General features: G+C 47.6%; 1 protein-coding gene across 1 annotated transcript in view; it reads right to left on the bottom strand.

The window, feature by feature from the left end:
• Window positions 1-527: 527 nt before the first annotated feature.
• LOC142584759 (glutathione S-transferase Mu 1-like) overlaps window positions 528-19,704 on the bottom strand; it is a 55,742-nt gene continuing 36,565 nt past the window's right edge. Inside the window, exons 3-4 of the mRNA XM_075694992.1 lie at window positions 4,343-4,534; window positions 528-872 (exon numbers count right to left, since the gene is read on the bottom strand). Coding sequence (XP_075551107.1) covers window positions 681-872; window positions 4,343-4,534 — 384 coding nt within the window. The 3' untranslated portion in view covers window positions 528-680. The remainder of the gene's footprint in view (window positions 873-4,342; window positions 4,535-19,704) is intronic.

The following is a 19,704-nucleotide window of genomic DNA, read 5'->3' as shown; positions in this document are numbered from 1 at the left end:
TCCTTCGCTAAGTGTATTACTAATGTCGGCAAATTGTAGGCAGTTTTGAGCGTTAAATATCATAATGGAAGCGCAGGAGACAAAGAAAAAGGAGAGATATACTTCGCGAGGGTCCTTGCAAAAGAAAACATATCGAGTATAGAACAACGCTCATTTGTGTGTCACATTTAACACTGAGATTAATACAAAAATCCTGAGGCATTATTTTTTTTTTAAATAGGCGAAGCGGCCCATGGGCTCAATATGAAACCCAGTTGCATTTAGATGGTACACGTGCACAGAAATGGCTTTTGGAGGGTAAGTTTGGTGCTTGGTATGTTTAAACGCGCATACGTGTCATAGACTTCTAGGTCATGTGGTTAGCGCTATTAATCGTGTAGAAATTACAATATTCACCAATCTCCCTTTTACCATCCTCTATGCTCAGCGCGTGTTTTTGTTTTCTTATGTTCAGACTCCTCGGCTTACACTCAAATAATTAAGATAGGCAAGACGAAATTAAACTGAATCAATGCAGGACGCGGGTCTTCATTCCGCAAGTTCTAAGTAGCTTTTATTGAAAAATGAAGGAACAATGAGCTCACATACATTGGTTCAATGTTCATACACTATAGTTTTCAGCATGAGACAGTGCCATTCTGGGCGGACGGTGTTCATGCTATCGCATCCTCTGCTGTGCCTCAACAATCATCGGCAGGGGGCTTGCTCTGTGCGGACAGTGCCTTGGCGTAGGGACTCCAGATTGGCCAGGGCTTGAAGCGATCCGAAGCCAGGTACTCCTTGAGACCCGGCAGAGCTGCGACGCGCTGGCAATATTCCTGGAGAGCAGGGTAGCCCTTCCGAAATGTGCTCGGCCCGAGCGTTTTGACCACCTAAGTAAACCAAAAGTGGTAGGCTGCGCTGCACTAGATGTCCCCTATTTGTGCAATGCATATCATTTTTGGTCCTTCAATAAAACTGGCATCTCACTTTGTTTGTAAGCGCCGTATAGTAAAAGGAACATTGCTATTAAACATGTGTCGTTTTACAAGATTTACCAACCAGCCGAAATGAACAAGCTGTTAATGACAAGACCTTTTCTGTTTCGTGCCCTGTCCAACTGGCATGAAAACTGCAACATGCGCTGTTAAGCAGGCATCCTGCGATATGACGCATGCATGACAATATGCGAAGTTATGTATGGCCGAACAGTAAACTAAGGACCACGTGCCTGCTTCAAGGAGTGGTTACGAATGTCGAGACGTTCCGTCGAAATGTTGTACGAGCGATCAGCGCTAGAACTTCGCATATCGACAGCATCACCGTGGCACACAGCCTGGCTAGGGGAGGAAACAGTTTTCCGTGGCACATTTTGCATGTGTGCGTTAGAAAATTCACCGCTCATCTTGACACAAACAGGTCCATCTTCTGATCTGATTGTGAACCCTTGGGCTGGAACACATATAGGGGCGCATGGAGTTCTCGTAATATGAGCAGCCATGTACAAAGTTTGTCATCAGGCTAAAGCAAAGGTTCATGAAGAGCGCGTCTCTTATCGTAGATAAATGTCGTCGCTTTCAGTGGTCTCGATGCCAGACGGCATCAGCATATTTTACTTGTCAAACTGCAGTTTTTTTAGCAACGTAACAAAGAACAAAGAAAAGAATCGCAAGTCAAAGCGCTGACACAAAGCTAAATTATTTATTTCGTACAAAAATATAAAGCATTTCGTTGCAAGTCAAAACCACTTTTATCCGTCGTGTCTCGCACTGTTCGAACAATGTGCTCTTTGACAAGATGTACCAAACAGCTGAAAAAAATACGCTGCTAATATTTTACTTGCACACTTCAACTGCAGCAGCGCCTCCTGCCCAACGTTGATTTCCCGTCGGGTGACACGCATGGTCATACATTTCCCAAATAAATGCTAGGCCATTCGTAGATACCCAACAACTTGGAGTAAAATGCAATTTTGTCTCAGTCCATATGCGGCACTCAAGACTTTGTGACAGCTGTCAAGTGGCACCCCTTTACGGCCGCACTGCAACGTTTCCACTGGATAAGGAGGGCCCAATGGGTGGAACGCTCAGTACGGTTCCAAGTGCCTTGACAACATAAGTGTGGCCCGCAGTGTGGGCCAGCTGTACAGCTAAGACGAAATAAAATGTAAAAAGGCTCAAGAACACCGCTGATTAGTTCAATACTCAAAAATAATCATGAGCTCCAAGGACATCACGAATATCAGTGAGGAGATTTCATGCTCGCATGTTCTCGTGTTCTCACGATCTTTTCTTGAAATATCAACGGCCGCAAGGGAGACGTCAATAATCATATCAGAGGCTACCGTGAAACCAAACCTTAAGATCAGAAGTTTATTCGTTTTCACTGCAGCTTGACTTAGGTAGGTTCTTCTTGGCAGCATGCCTGATGTTACAGAATATTTTTTAATAGAAACAACGACGAGAAAAATGTTACCGGAATCGGCTGTTTTTGTTTTCTCTAGGTGACCTTCCCAGAAAGCGATGGAAAACAAAACTATACCTTTTTCTGAAGCTTTCGACGCTATTCGTCGCTGCTGGAAATATCCACTTCTAAACTCAAGCAATTGCCATCGCCATCAAAGTGGATTTGCGGATGAGCGTAATGCTTCTGCGAGGCCGTTATGGTGAAGTGATCAGGATCTCTTAGAAATATTTGTGCATTGCAGCAAAGATTGTGCTCAGTTTCTGCGTAAATTCTCCATCATGGGCAGCTGCGCTCATCCGCTTTATTGACAATATTACGAGTTAGCTTGATTTACCTGCTCGTGCAAAGATTATTAAAACGCAACTGGCACAACGTAAGAAAAAGGTCTTGAGCCTTGTTGCACACCCAATTTCTTTGGAAAAAAGATGGAGCTGTGAGTAGTCAAACCTTAGTTCACGTGCTTTCACTTACATGCTCTATGTGTCACATTTGTTTCACCACATATAGTTATAGCAAGACCTTCTCTTTTTCAAGATCAGCATCGCATCATTCCTCACTTTCTTAAGTAGAGCGGTAACGCTTTGTGTTGCAGCCCGTGGAGCACTATTCGGCAGCTTGTAAACATTCTATCGGTCGTATCGGTTAAACTCCGATTGATTGGTCGACCGGTGGGAAGGACGAGAGCTCCAATGTCATGCGAAAGAAAAGCATGATATTGAAGGTGATTACAATAACCACAGACTCATCACTTCCGTTTCTATGCACGTAAAATTTTGCACGTAAAGTTTCACGAAATAATCGCGCAAGTTCAGCCTCGTCAAGTGGTTGACGCTTCACATACATATTGCTAGAGAGTTCAACATGTTGTTCGGCATATTGCTAGAGAGTAACTAGAGAGTTCCAAGCAGTCCAATCCAGCTACGTTACATCTTGTTCGCGCTGACAGTACTTATTTGAAACAGTCCTCCATACCTCAAATATCTCACAGTAGGGAATAACATTTGTTATAAAAACACATGTCCGCTAGTTACGTTCATATTAGAGGAGAGCCCCCTCACTGATGAGCACACGAAACTTTTGCTCCCCCAAAGTTTTAGAATAACTTTAGCCATTAACGTGGTCTTTTTGAAGTCATCACCCGTTTAGCTGTGTTCTGTGGCACAAGAACACAGCTACCACAACCCGCACGCAGACTGGATTATACACATTAAACCAGTGTGACCGCAGGCCTCTTGTTACACGTCCTAATTCGCTCTACCGACCCGCATAATTGGGTAATTAAGGGGGCATAATATATGACCCCACTTTTTTGCGCAATTCGACGAAGTATAATTGATGCGCAACATTTCCCCTCGATCCACCCAAAGATTGACATGGAAAGTGGTTGTTTCACTCCCTGCACCCTACAGACGACGGGTCTTTGCCACGCAAGCTCACAAGCCATGGCGTTTTTGCAAGAGCCTGGAGTAAGCGAGGAAAAACGTCTACGTTTGTTCATTGGCTTCTTCCGTGGAGCTCAGTTGTTGCAAGTTCGTGAAACTTTCTTATTACCAACGTGATAGACGCTCAGGTAGAATAACTACAGGCCAAGCATGCAGGGCTAACCCCAGGTGCTGTACCACCATGAAAACCGCCACCAACATTGCAAAGGTCATGTGTGTTAGGAAAGTATTCTAGATTTTCTGATACCAGCTGCTGCCAAAGTTCACCAGTTCCGTTTTCATTAAACCTTAAGACACTTATGTTTACCCCGACAACTTAGTATCTTACTGCATGTGTTGTCCTCTTTAGGTACAAACAAATATGCTTAATATTCCTGCCCTATTTGTCGCGCACACGCCTCAATAAACAGTACAATCCCATGCCTAAGACGCATTTATTGCGTGCACATGTATACCTGGAGGCTCTCGTATAGCAGGAAATCGACGTAGGTGATGCTCTTGCCTGCGCCGAACGGCCTGTGCTTGTCTAGGTAAGCCTCGAACTCGTGAAGCTTCTCTGCAATGTCGACCAAGAACTGGCGCCGCTTGTCCTCGGTGTATCCAGGATCATAGCATAGGTGCATTGTAGCCCACATGACGTCAGAGGCCTGCAAAATGGAGACAGAAGAAGCGTAACGAAGTCTGCCTATTTGCCCGCGCCATTAACCATGACACGCAGCAATATAATAAAAATTTCTCACGAAGGTACTATGACAATGCGGACATATATAGGTGTAGTTTTTAATCTGAGTGCAGCTATCGAAAATCGAACACATTGCGAATGTACTACTACCTTACCAACTTGTACTTCGCCTCTGTGTGCGTGAAGCCTCTTCAAACGCGCGTTTCTTTCACGCGCGTTTCGCGTGCACAGCTTCGTGTTCATCATCTTTTCTCACATACACCCGCGTGCGTACGTGTGAAATAAATATGAAAAGTGAATCGGGACCGTTATCGGAAATGTCTAAAGAGATTCGTTGCGCCAAGCGTTGCAAATAACAAAGAGCTCGGCGACAGAGGCAGCACGATCTGACCGTCGAAGGAGATATGGCCAAGCGATTGCGACTGCTGGAATGAAAAGACAGTTCGTGGTGCTGAAACGTGCCAACGAAACTGCCAAAGAACGACAAAATCGATTGGAAAACGACAGATTGCACAAGCGTACCAAACACGCTGCCGAAATGGATGAACAGCGACAAGCCCGATAAGTTGCGCATGTTGCATCGCAAATGGCTGTCACGGCCATCGTCAAGCGGGACTTCATCCACAACCCATTTAGCTTTGCCTGTTCTATGCGTGATAGGCTCTGGCGCAGGGACTTGGACTGCATCGTGGCCTCCCTGTACGCGACCTTGGCGTTGGCCTTTCCCGATTTTGAATATATTGTCTTCGTTTAAGGTGTGCCGAGTGGGTAAGTCGTCATTCACCCAACTTAATGTACCTCCGTACTCACTGAGGAATGAGTATAAATATCTGCCCAAGCCAGCCAATCTCCCTCCTCTCGACTGTATAGCGGAGTGCATGATTTCCCCTCACGTACTGTTCATGCAAGAGTTTGCAGAAAGACACTGATGACAAAGTCGGAAGTAAACAGCGCCTCACTCTTCTACTTTTCTTAAGTTAGAGACAAGGACAACTGTCCTACAAATAACCAACTGCGTCTTGCTGTTCGACCAGAAGCTGGTTAGGACCCAGAGTTGCTTTGCATGGTCCGCAGCCTTACTGATCTACCAGTTAGTTATTGCAGCCGAGACTAAAAGGAATACATTCCATACATCCTTTATATACATTTCAGTAAAGAAATGAAAAGAGGAAGGGGCAGCTGCTGGCACGCGTCCACATTCCACCAGCCAATGAGGTTACAACTGAATTTAAGCCACGAACTACTGGCTTGCGCGTATCTTTAGCAGAGTTAGACTTTAGGCAAGCATCCGGCTCTATTTACCAGCGTCGCTCCCTCTTTCTCCTATTCCCACCCTCATAGCGTTTCCTCGCTTCATGGGCGCCTCGAATTTCTGTCGTCACGTTTCTCTGGAATTTGTCCGCAGGCCCGCTCTCATAGAATACCAGAAGTGACACGGGCACCGGCAGTTTACAATCGCTCCCTCAAAAGAAAGTTTTACTGCAGTAGTAACTATATGAACACTCCAAGCAAATTTCTGCCGTTGGCATCGGCGCCACCGTCACCGTCAGGTTCCCTAAAAAGCCCAAGGGCAATCACACCGTCGCCGCATGCCCTCCGCCTTGTGTGCCAGTGAAAGAGTGCGAGGAGAGATGACGAGAGGGGCGGAAGCAGAAGCGCGCAGTCTTGCGTGGCGCACGAAGTAACCAACGTTGCGTGGCACCAAAGGGAGTGGGGGGGGGGGGGGGGGGAGGGGAGCGGGTCGGCGTTCTACTCCGTGGGAAACTGCACATATGGCGGCTGCGCGCGGACGCGAGGCCGTGTCTTGAAAGTGATCTGCATTGGGGGCAGAGTCTAGGTGCGTCATCGGCTCGTAGCTTCGTGCGCACTGTGTGCTTTCGGCGTTCACTTTGCGTTGAAACGATAGGCAGCATGATAATTTTGCTCGCTGCCGCTGCCGCGTTTCCTCACTCCAGCGTTTTGACCCCGAATACCCACAGCCATTGAGTGTGATGTGTTCATGTTTGCTGTGTGCGCTGACACCATGCTTTTAATCGAGCTTGCAAGCGAATGTTTACAAGTTTACACGGCTGATAATAAGACTATCCGTACTTCGTATGGCTGTCTGCTAATTTGCTATCGCAATCACTACTTCGCCATTCGGGCGAAACAGAGACTTTTTGTCGAATTATACGTTTTCACTACGCCGGGCTCTTGGAGTTTCGACGACTAGGCTGTTGTCCTTATGGGGAATTCATGGCATCGTCGCCGCGCAGGTCATAGGCCGCGCGAAAAGTTCTTGCCATTCTGGGTCCTTGATCGAAGTCATTTATACCTGACAAAAAAGCATGCGACTTCATCGCCGCCCGCCTTTGTTGACAGTGTCATAGTTCGCACATTCATTGGTATGGATCAGTAGGTAATTACTCCTGCATTCGAGCGCTTCACGCTCAGTCAGTCATCGCGTAGATAGAAAGCCGGCAATGTGTTTATATACTTTAGTGCGTCACGCCGTCTAGGAACGCTTAGCACATACCTTGTTGTCCGATTTAAAGCGGAGCGCATTATTCACCGTCACGTATAAAGAATATTTACTTTCGGGCTTGCGTGGACAAGGTTGGCAAAATTTTGATTTCTTCGCAGAGGCCAGCGGGGCCCTGAACTGAAAGGCTCCAACCACCCCTCTTTCGAATCTTTTCCATTTCAATAAAGTTTCTATCTATCTATGTATCGACGATGTGAAACGGCCTTTCCTTCCTGAGCAAGAACTTTGACCTTACTTGCGCCACCGTAACGTTCGGATAGAATGTAGGAATGTATATGGTGAAAACAAGTGGTGACTGGCCATGCACTACCCCTGCAAATAAAGAAAAAAAATGCTGGCTCTCCCTTAATCTAGAGTAGATGTAAGCATGAAATGGCAATCGGCAAAGGAGATTGGTTGGAGATGATACTGGCCACAATCTTAAAATGGGTGTAGTGCCTATTCGCCACGGCACACCACACCCCACCACACCGCCCCACGCCATAGTGTGCACTGGTCCATATGGACGCTGCCGAGGTAGAGGAACCAGCTGAAGGCCGCACGACAGGCAGCGAAAGACGCCAGGGAGACAGAGTGCACTGCATAGCTAGAATAAGAATGAATTGAAATCAGCGGTATTACGTGCCAACCCCACGATTTGATTTTGAGGCTCGCGTAGGGGGACTCCGGATTAATTTTGACCACCAGGGATCTTTCACGTTTTTCAATGCACGGGACGTGGGCGTTTTTGCATTTCGCTTCCACCGACATGCAGCCGGCTCAGCCGGCATTTGATCCCGCGACATCGTGCTTAGCAGAGAAACACCATAACCTCTGAGCCACCGCGGCGGATAGAAGCACCTGAAGCAGGCGCCACGCAGCGTGGCGCCATCTCTCAAGATGACGCAAAACCCACGCCGCGGAACTCGCACGCCGCTGGCGTTCAACGCTCAGCGCCATGAGATGACAACTATGTGTATAGTACCCTGTATCTGCTTTTTTAACGCCGCTACTTGAAATCACAAACGAGACTTCAGCGTACTCAAAGTTACACTTCAGTGATAATGTGAACAAACATTATGAAAACTCGGGAGCAATATTTTTTTTGTAAATTGTTGGGGCAGTAACTCGTCCACAAGTATGTAATGCGGTCCTGTACTCAGGGTTGGGGGCCAGACACCACAATATTTTATGTTTGCCTCTACGAAGTTATTTGTTTGATCGTGCGCTCCTTCAGCGTCATATCGAGAGGGAGACTGTTTTCTTTCTGGTTCGAAGGCTAGAAATTGAACGTGAGTAAGATTACAAAAATGAAAGAGCTTGACCAGAAATGCAAGTTCCGTGGTGACCGGTATCTGTCGACTAGTCACGTGGGCCACATGGAATGGCAAAGCTGCATGCGAGGTGAGAAAAGAAACCAGAAACGCAAAGCTCCGAGGAAATCGAAAAAAACAACAACTTGTTTTTAGAGATTCGCACCAGGCTTGTGTCTACCAGAGGGGGATATGAATTGGTCCGCGGTTCATTACACTGTCGCAGTAACGTTCGTTTTTCTTTGAAAGGGGCCTCGAACGAGGTTTTATTCGAGAGAAGAAATGCATTTGAAATTAAAATAGACTATTTCGGAAATACTTTGCCACAACAAGTACTTCGATGCGTTCAGCAGAAGCAGAGTTATTGGCAAGCACATACACCTTTCGCGGTGCTTCCACTCCTTCTTCAGTGCCTTGCACTGCGAAGGCTACGGCGAAGTGGGCCATCACCACAACGCTCCGCCTTTAAAGTGTCATCGCGGCACGCAGTTTAAATTTTATTTTCGATGTTAACGTAGACGCGACTATGCCGATTTGTCGCCTACGACGCGCCGGGCGTAACGCAAACGCGTTTGCCATCAGCGAGCCATTGGACTCGTTGCGGCACCCCGCGGCGGCCGCGGTACCTACGCAACGTAGCGGACAGCCGCTACATGCAAGTGTTGTGCGTATGCGCAACGTTTGCTTTGTGCACGACAGGGCTTGGCAACGTGTTCCCGGTCATACGCTACAGTCTTACCACGCTACGAAGTGCGGACCGGCTTTACTCTTCGCCAGTTCGACCCACTGATAATAGCCACATACAACTTGCGCATTTTTGAAGTGCTACCAATGAATCTGCCAAGGCGTCTAACCAGGAGCGGCCAGGAGGGAGTGCGAACTGGCAAGCCCGCGTATAATCTTGGGCCGTATAACGTAAAACTATTCCAATATGTTTTTATTCCAACCTCTTGACGTCAAATTTGCGTAACCGCCGACGCAAGCACCGAGCGCTCACCCGCAGGCTTGTCTGAACAAACGAATCAAATGCGACCCTCGTTTATAGGAGGTCACTGTTGCTTGCTTGAAAAAGGATTAACATTGGCTGCACTGAGCGGCTTCTCTTATATAATTAGCTCACAAGGGGCGAGAGCATGCTCAAGTGGAGAGGGATTCGATGGGGCCGAGCCACTGCACTGAATATCCATAATTTGATGAAGAGGCTGGTGCCGGCGTCTGCGATTGGTCCGCTTTCTCTTACTTAGCTCGCGGTGGCTCGTCGACAATCGCTGTGTCATGCAACGGAAGCTTAGGAATGACGCTAAAACGGATCCTCAGCAAAGAAGAGTTGGCACAACGAGGTCGTAAACGTGCCGAAAGTTCTCGAAAACATTACACGGGCCCGAACAAAGTTTTATTACACACAAATAAGCCCATGCTCTCCGGCAGGGGCGAGTAGCCAGTGGCGGAGTGATCGGCGGCAGCCATCTTTTATTATTTCGGAACGGGGCAGCATGCGGCTATTGAGGAGAAAATTCAGTTTTGTTCGGCATAACAATGCATCATTAATGTGTACGCGTCACTTTGACGCGGTAAGCTTCTGCAGTTTTGAGACGCCGCGTGAGAGGCAGGTGAAGTGGGCGCAGCCCGAAAACTTTTGACCAATAGCCGAGGGTTAATGGCAAGAAGGTGTCGAAGAAGAAAAAATTATTTTTGTTTTGTCCGGTCAAATTATGCATAATCGGCGTGTACACGTGATATCAGATGGGGAGCTATCGCAGTTTTCGTGACGTCGCGTGACAGACAGGTGAAGTGGGGGTGGTCCAAAAAAGTTAGACCAATCGCGGTGGGCTGATTGCAGAATTGGAATAGAAAAGTTTGAAATAGTTTTACGTTATAGCATCCCTGCCCTCAAGTTTTGCTTGGTTGGAAGCTAGTTGAGTCAAGTGGTCGAAATTAGCGAGACCTGCCGGCTTCGACATCGCTGAGCACGATGGCCAAAGTTTAATTCCTACGCTGGTGGCCGCGACCGAGCGTGAGCCGATGACAGTCGGCTCCCCAATGAAGTACGCAATTATTATTGAAATTTAAAGGCACATTTTCCCTTACTACAGCCTGTTCATTGAACTTCGTCACTAAATAAACGTAACAGCACGAAGACTTAAGACTGTCTATAAAAGGACCTTCTATAGACGACCTTGCCTTTCTATAGCTTTGGACTTTTGTTGATACAAAGTCTATAGACTGTCTACAGACGAAAGTCGATAAAGTTTATATTTCCTTATTGTCTATTCGTACTCTATAGACAGCCTATAGACAAAAGTCGTTATGGTGTTTGTTTCTTTTTTGTCTACTTCCCCACAACAGACACCTATAGACGAAAATCGATACAGTCTCTATTTATTTTTCTGTTGTTTGTCTGTAGACTTTCTATAGACGAAAGCCGATGAGATTTCTTTCTTTTTGTCTATTCGCAGTCAATAGAAGGTCTTTAGAAAAATTCGATATAGTGTTTGCTTCTTTTTTGTCTACTTCCCCTCTATAGACTGCCTATAGACGAAAGTCGATACAGTCTATTTATTCTTGTCTAATATTTGGCTATAGACTTTCTCTAGAAGAAAGTCGATAAGATTTCTATTTCTTTTTGTCTATTCATATTGTATAGACGGTCTATAGAAAAGAGTCGACATGGTATTCGTTTCCTTTTTCTCTACTTCCCCACAACAGACACCCATAGACGAAAGTGGATACAGTCTCTATTTATTTTTGTCTATTGTTTGTCTATATACTTTCTATAGACGAAAGTCGATAAGATTTCTATTTATTTTTGTATATTTGTAGTCTATAGACGGTCTACAAAAAAGTCGATACAGTCTCTATTTATTGTTCATTCTTCGTCTTTAGACTGTCTATAGACGCGAGTCGATAAAGCGTATATTTGTTATTGTCTATTCCCACTCTGCGTAGTTATTCACAAACACGCATATGCACACATTAACTTACACTCACCCCCCCACCCACCCGCCCACCTATTCACACACGCACACACACACACACACACACACACACACACACACACACACACACACACACACACACACACACACACACACATATATATATATATATATATATATATATATATATATATATATATATATATATATATATATATATATATATATATATATATATATATTGGAGAAGATGAAGAGAACGAGGAGTTTGAGAGGTCGAGCTGCGCTACGATCACGCTACGATCATCGTCCATCTCTTGTAAATGAAACCGTTTCTTCTCAACTCTTCGTAACAGTTGTGGTGGAAGGTGCGGGGTAATCGACACCCGAAGACGGAGGCTGAACCTGAAGTTCTTCGACGGAGCCGTCGCCTTGCCGGACTCCCACCGAATCTACCGGAGTTGAATATGTCCCACGACGCTCACGAACAACGGCTCATTCGAACTGCTGCGACGACAATTTCCGTTCTACAACTGAGAGACGCGTGTCCCTTCGCCCGAAGATCGGACGAAGACGTCAAGGAATGGCTCATCCACTATCACCGGGTGAGTGCCGCCAACAAGTGGAACAGCGCTTCTCAGCTTTCGTACATCGTGTTTTTTCTAACGGATACTGCGTTGTTGTGGTTCTACAATCACGAGGAAACGTTCACAACATGGGGAAGATTTATTTCGGAAATCAAAGGGCGATTCGGCGACTCCGGGATGAAAAAGAAAAGGGCAGAACAGACGCTACTGCAACGTGCGCAAGTGCCAGACGAATCCTGCACGACCTGCACTGAGGCCGTAATAAAACTGTGTAGGATGGTGGACTCTGGAATGTCTGAGGAAGACAAAGTCGGGCACATCCTGAAAGGAGTTGCCAAAGATGTTAAGATTTTCCTCATCGCAAAATACAACCTGGCTTCCGTCGCTGACATCATTCGGCACTGTCGTATTTTCGAGCAACTGAAGGCGAGGCGCATCACGCCGAAGTTTGGCAGGCTAGCCAATGTGACGACAGTTGCAAGCGTGGACAGCAACCGGCCCCTCGATCTGGTATCAACGATTGGACAAATAGTTCGGGAGCAGCTCAGCCTGCTCGCGCAAGTGACACAGCCAAACACTCATAGCTTCCGCCTACCGCCAGATTTCCAGCCAAACGTGGAATCCTTCTCCCCGTATCCTGCGGCGAGAGGCACTGAGGATTATGAACTCGCATCCCGACAGCAGCCACGCCTCTAAGACAGAGGCCCTACTTATGACGCTCGGCCACAACGATAGCAGCCACGTTTTTACCCCCGAAGCCCTGTGACTTCTGTCAGGCCGCGACAAGAACAGCACCGACCCTACTACCACGACGTGATTTATGAACCATATAATGGATTTCAGCGAGCAGCAGAGACACGTTATCCACATGACAACGAACTTTCTCGCCGCCCGCAGCAGCTTAGCATTCGTTTCGAGGAAGATGCTGTGAACCGTGACCCTCCCGTGTGCTACAACTTCGGTTCCACAGGCCATATAGCTCGGTATTGGCGCCAAGCCCGTCAGTCACGTAGGACACCACCGATGTTCTCGCCACCCAGAACCCGTACTTCATATGACTTGTGGACGACCGAATTGCTTCCAAGGAACCACTTCACACACGGGACCCAGACGCAGCGATTCGCCAGCATCTGAGCAGGGTTTGACGCCACCAAATAACCGCCCCCGTCGCTCTCCGTCCCCTCGGCGCCGTTCTTCCTCACCGCCGCCGGGAAACTAGCATCCGCAGCCAATGGAGGTGTGGTCGCCGGACGGGCTTTCCAAGAAATATCTCTGCCTGTTGTGATGCACAAAAACAAAGTGAATATCTCGATTGACGGAATACCGACCACGGCGTTAGTTGATACTGGGGCGACTGTATCTGTGATGAGCCTCGCATTCAAAAACCGTCTAGGCCACAAAGTTATGTTTTCTTGGAACGACGGTATTACCTTTCGTGGAGTAGACAGCGAGTGGCTTCATCCCCTTGGTGTTTGTGCTGTGAGTGTTTTGTTGGCTGGGAAAGTGTTTGTGCCGGAGCTTCTTGCTCTTTCTCGTTGTTCGCACGATGGTATTATTGGTATCCATTTTCTTGAACAGTGCGCCGCCTTCGTGGACTGTGGTTAGGGCGAAATGTCATTGAACAAGTTGATTATATCAGCAGATTCCGAACAAAGCTCGCCTGGCGAAGACAGGGACACAGACACACTCAGTGTTCTTGATGAAGGGATTGCACCGTCGTGGTACCTGACGCCCGTTCGTGTTTCTGCAACTACTGTTGACGCTGAGTGTGTTGACCTTGTAGTTAGCCCTCTCCGCAATAACTGTGGTAAAAAAAATATACTTGTGCCCTGCTCTGTCGTGTGCATGGCGAAAGGAGTCGCCACATTGTGGGCGCTGAACTGTTCCGCCACGCCGGTTGTCCTTCCTCGCGGAATGAAAATCGCTCTCTTCGATGAAGCCGCATGTAGCTCAATAGTGGCACTAACTACAGACGTTTCTACACCTTGCTTTCCTTGCGATAATGGCCATTTTGAAGAGCTAATGCTTGGCATGATCAGCAAGGCTCTCGGTACATCGGAACGGCAAGCACTGGTACGTGTCCTCGCCAGGCATGAGGCTGCATTCGAATTCACGCTTCGAGATGCACCCCTTCATTTACTGTCGTCCCGCGCTCGTCACAAAATAGATACCGGCTCCGCACACCCCATCCGCAAGAAGCCCTACCGAGTGTCATCCTCCGACTGCAAAGTTATTGCAGAGCAAGTCAAGGAGATGATGAACAAACGTGTCGTTCAAGAGTCGTCTAGTCCATGGGCAGCTCCCGTAATCCTGGTCCGAAAAAAAGATGGCTCCTGGAGATTCTGCGCGGATTACAGACATCTAAACGCAGTGACGAAGAAGGATGTCTATCCACTACCGCGAATCGATGACATCATTGATTGCTTACACGCTGCTTCTTACTTCTCAACACTTGATTTGCGATCGGGGTACTGGCAAAATACCTATGGACCCTGCCGATCGACAAGGAAAAGACCGCTTGCCTTACTCCAGATGGCCTATTCGAATTTAATGTTATGCCTTTTGGCCTTTGCAATGCTCCTGCCACCTTCGAAACATTCATGGACACAGTACTACGTGGTCTAAAGTGGGAGATATGCATGTATTACCTCGATGATGTAATATTTGGCCGCACGTTTGAAAAACATAACGAACGCCTCAGCCTTGTTCGCGACTGCATCGAGAAAGCTGGACTGGTTCTAAACTAAAAAAATGTCGCTTTGGCGAACGTCAAACACTGGTCTTGGGACACTTGGTCGACAAGCATGGCATCAGACTCAATCCTCGCAAGATTGAAGCGGTGAGCTTCTTCAAGCCACCGCAATCAGCACGAGAACTTCGCTCTTTCATTGGCCTATGTTCGTATTTTCGTCGTTTTGTTCCCCGGTTTGCCGACATCTTTTACCAGTGGACAAGTATACTGCGACAAAATGCATCCTTCAATTGGACACCTGAGTGTGACGCATCATTCTCTCAACTGCAGTTTATACTAACGTCAGCACCCCTCTTGCGTCACTTCGATCCATCTTGCCCGACTGAAGTTCACACTGATGCTAGTGAAATTTGGATAGGAGCGGTGGTTGTACAACATCACAGTGGCGCAGAACATGCCGCATATGTCAGCCGTTGCCTCAGCAAATCTGAACGCAATTATATGGTTACGGAACAGGAATGCCTGGCAGCTGTTTTCGCCATAGAGAAGTTTCGGTGTTATCTTTACGGTAGACCATTCGAGGTTATCACCGACCACCATTCTTTATGCTGGCTGGTCGGTTTGCGTGATCCCTCTGGTCGTCTCGCACATCGGGCGCTGCGCCTCCAGGAATACGACTTTGTATTGTCGTACAAGAGTGGCCGTCGTCACGCTGACGCAGAATGCCTCTCTCGGACTCCTCTTGCGGCTACCGACTGCGATGCTGAGAATTTTGACGACTGTTTCACTGCTGTTACTTCTACGTTCCCTGACACGGCAGACTTTCAGCGAGAACAATGGAGTGATGTTACCTTCGATCCGCATTTTGTCGCCGCCCGTACTTTTCAAGGCAGCAGTCGCATTACTGTCCGTGATAAATTGCTCTACAAAACTAATTCTTCCGGGCATGGAGCGCGTTTTCTGCTTGTTCTCCCCGAGAGTCTCCGCTCCGACGTTCCACGCGCCATGCATGACGATGTGACATCCGTACATTTCGGCTTCGTACGAACGCTATACTGCATGCACATGCACAAGCGCTTTTACTGGCCCAAGATGTACGAAACAAACACGCGCCTTGTCGCTAGTTGTGAAATGTGCCAACGTCACGAGCGATCGAACACCGCAGCCGCGGGTCCCCTTCAGCCATTGGCACCGCCCAGTACGCCGTTCCAGCAAGTAGTGTTAGATAGAGGACCTTTTCCTGAGCCTCCTTCGAGTTCACCAGACCACATCGAATGGCGTCATACCTAATTAAGGAGTGCAGAAGCACATCTACCCTCTTCCCGAGGCGCGGCACGTCCAAACAAGTTGGCGTCCCCCACCTCGTGCGCCGCATGTGGAGCTAGTGTCCCACTGCTTGACTCTTCCCGAAAGTGCAGCGGGAGCCTGGCACGGTTCCAGGTAACGTGGGTCCCGACACAAGCTTCGTTGCAGCTCTGAAAGCACGCTCGAAGACAACCCATCTTCCCCCATCCGCCTATTGTGACGGCGCTTCCAAGCCGCAAGGCAACGACGACCGTAATGCACCGTCAAGCCCTGGGAGCAATCCCCCCCCGTCCGCCTTTGCGTCGGCAGTTGCAGACCAGGAAGGCAATACCGCAGACAAGTTCTCCCTCGGACAATTGGATTCCCAGGAGCGACCCTCTGCGCCGAATGTGACGTACATTCGCGCGGGCGCCTACCATTGGCCGAAGATGACGCCACCTGAGCGGGCTCGCCGATTGGCCGAACATGACGTGACTTCGAGACACCGAACGGGTTAAAAGCCAGAGACCGGGAGCAGCAAGAGAGCATTCCTTCATTTATCTCTTTCGAGCTTCTGGCCACGGGCCGAAGCGTCCGTGTTGCTGCGGGCCCGTAATGACTTTATGACTGCTAATTTCTTTGTACTCTCCCTGTAAATAATGTAAATAAACCTCCAATTTTCATCTCAATGTCCTCCTCAACCTCGGCCAACTCCCGCACCCAACGGCAAGGTCCAAAATCTGGGGGACAGCAATTGGGATTGTCCTCCAGATCCAACAGTAGGCATTGACCTTTTGAGTCCATTCCCGTTATCTAACAACCAGAACCGTTGGACAATTGTCTGCGTAGACCATCTTACACGGCAAGCAGAAACTGCAGCCATACCGTCTTCCACCGCCGCTTGTGTGGCGGTCTTCCTGCTGCGTTCCGTGGTCCTTCGTCATGGCCCACCACGTGTCGTCAGTGACCGTGGTCGCCAGTTCAAGGCTGATGCAATTGAAGAGTTACTTCGTTTGTGCACTTCACAGTTCCATCATTCCACGCCGTATCATCCATAGACCAATGGCCTCTTTGAGAGGACAAACAGAACGCTGACCAATCTGATTGCCACGTACGTCTCCTCCAATCATAAAAACTGGGACGACGTGCTGCCCTTCGTCACTTACGCATACAACACGGCGAAACACGAACTATAGCCCATTTTATCTCCCGTATGCAAGGTTACCGCGAAGCCCTCTGGACACTTTCTTACCCTTCATTCTGCACAGATTCGATTCTATATCGAAGACTTTCTGTCTCGCTGAAGAAGCCCGTCGAATAACTCGTCTTCGTACTCTGGCCTCCCCAAGTCGTTCGAAAGAGCGATACGACGACCGTCACGTACAAGTATCGTTGGAAAAAGGTGACTTGGTCCTTCTTTGGACACCGCAACGCAAGCGTGGATTGTGCCAAGAGTTCTTGTCACAATATGCGGGCCCACTTGTAGTTGTGGACCGCCTGAGCGAACTCACTTACGTCATAGCTCGCCTACTGTGCAATGGTCGGCGGTTAAGCAGAACTCAGCTGACTCATATTGCTCGCCTGAAGCCTTTCTACCCTGATTGTCCATCCTTACTCGCCCCACGGGCTTCGTCTGCTTGCGGGGAAATTTAAGAGATACAAAAGGCACGAACATGAAGAAAGAACAGAAGATGAAGAGAACGAGGAGTTTGAGAGGCCGAGCTGCGCAAAGATCACGCTACGATCATCGTCCATCTCCTGTAAATAAAACCATTCCTACGCAACTCTTCGTAACAATCTATATATATATATATATTTATATATATATATATATATATATATATATATATATATATATATATATATATATATATATACATATATATATATATATATAATGGTGCGTGACCGGCCCCTCGAGAAAACATTTCTTTGGAGCAGGCGTTGAGCAACAGAAAGCTGGATCGGGAGTTCTAATGTTACTCTACAATTCTTTAATTGACAATTTTCATCTAAGTAAAGTAATAGAGAAATTATATACCCTAATTTTCTAATCAGGGGAATGCAAAAAATAATCTGACTGCCTCCAAGCGATGGCAAACAACATTACCTTGGTTCTCTCCAGCTACGTACATTTGTATATTTTAAAATTTGGCTAAAATTAAGTGAAACACCCTGTATACTTCTCTGCAATTAGAAATATTTTCCATGATTTCCTATATCACCGCCGGTGAAGGCCATAGGGTGGCACGTCACCAAAGGTCACGTTAACTTGTGCGAACGGCCCGTATACCAATTGTGTTAAGGCGTGAGATTAAATATAAAACAGCCGATACTGTAATATTCTTATTGCTTCAGATTTACATGCCGTCTATAGATTGACAATAGACAAACATCGTTAATTTGGGCCCAACCCTTGTACTCTGTAACGAAGCGCAGGTACTGGTGGATAATACGGAGCCACTGAAGTTGTACACAGCTGAGATTGCTGTAGAGCCTATTTGTAGACTTTAGTATACACATAGTGATTACCTCCGCATCTGTTCACCACATGATATGATCTACGTAGCCGCTCTCGGCAATCCCATGACAGACTTCACAGTTGTCATAGCATGACTTTTGTGGCAGTACAATGAAGAAAGAAAAACGCCGATCCAATTGTGATAATAGATGTTATGAACGCCAACTTCAGCTACGAGTGGATTCCAAACAGGCATCAAGCTAACAGCCCAGATACTCGTAATGTCTGCAGCTGACAACGCGGATTTCGGGAGTGTGCGATGAACCGATGTCGCGCGGGTGGTGTGTCCGTTGTGTGTCGTCCGATTCTCAGATACTTTTCACATTGTCTTCATATCTCAGCTGCGTCGCTAACATCGGGCGGTTTTAGTTGACTGATATTCTGCAGTACAACCTCATCAAAGTTTCTCATTCACTTAAAATCTGTGTCAGATTCTCTGAGCCCACCCAGTATTTCGTAGGCCGTATGCCTGCGCAGCCACGCATATGAGTAGCTCATTGCTGTACCGATTGCTTTGGGCTATCATCGGAACGAAAAATTAGCACTAACATACGGGTGGGCATGACATTTGGCGATACGCTGGAAGATATGCTACAAACGCGCTGTATGACTCATCGTCGCTGGAGATAATGCAAGCTCCTGAAAGGCCCTGTAACGGCTCTTGCAAACAGCGCATTCATCCATGTGTGCGTTCCAGTCTCATCGATAGCCCACAGCGTTTGTAATACTACCTGCCAGCGCATTTCCTTCGTCCATGAAAAAAAAAATAAAAAGTGGAAAAGAAAAGCGACCCGTTCCGGCTCGCATGGCGTGCAGAGAGAGAGAGAGAGAAAGAAAAAGGCGCTCAGACTCCTAACAGACTCCTCGGAGCGCGCGCGCCCTCGTGCGCGGAGCTCCTGCGCCTGCGCAATGGTGGAGCGTCATCTGTCCGCGTCAATTTGAATTCGCGACGAGTGCGCCAGGCACGTAAACGCTTGTAGCAGTGTGCGGTGTCTGCCTGAACGTTAGTGTCTGTGTATGCGTGTCTTCTTTGCGGCATCACACGTCAACTACACTGAACGGTGCGCTTTAGCAAAATGTTTTGTGTCAATAGCTCATGATTAGGTGAGCGCATTTCATAGCGCGAACCGGCTGCATGTAGCGCAGGCGACTCGGGCATAGTATCGGTTTGTAGTTTTCATGATGTGGTAACGCACTCTTGTTCTTACTTCTACTATACGGAATGTTTTACGACAAGCAATCGCTCACGTTTGTTGATTTTAGCGTCATAGTTGATGTGCGTAAAAAGGAAGTACACCA

This window comes from Dermacentor variabilis, chromosome 6 (genome assembly GCF_050947875.1).
Source record: "Dermacentor variabilis isolate Ectoservices chromosome 6, ASM5094787v1, whole genome shotgun sequence".
In the NCBI taxonomy this organism is placed as follows: domain Eukaryota; kingdom Metazoa; phylum Arthropoda; class Arachnida; order Ixodida; family Ixodidae; genus Dermacentor; species Dermacentor variabilis.
This window is presented reverse-complemented; position numbering and strand designations above follow the sequence as displayed.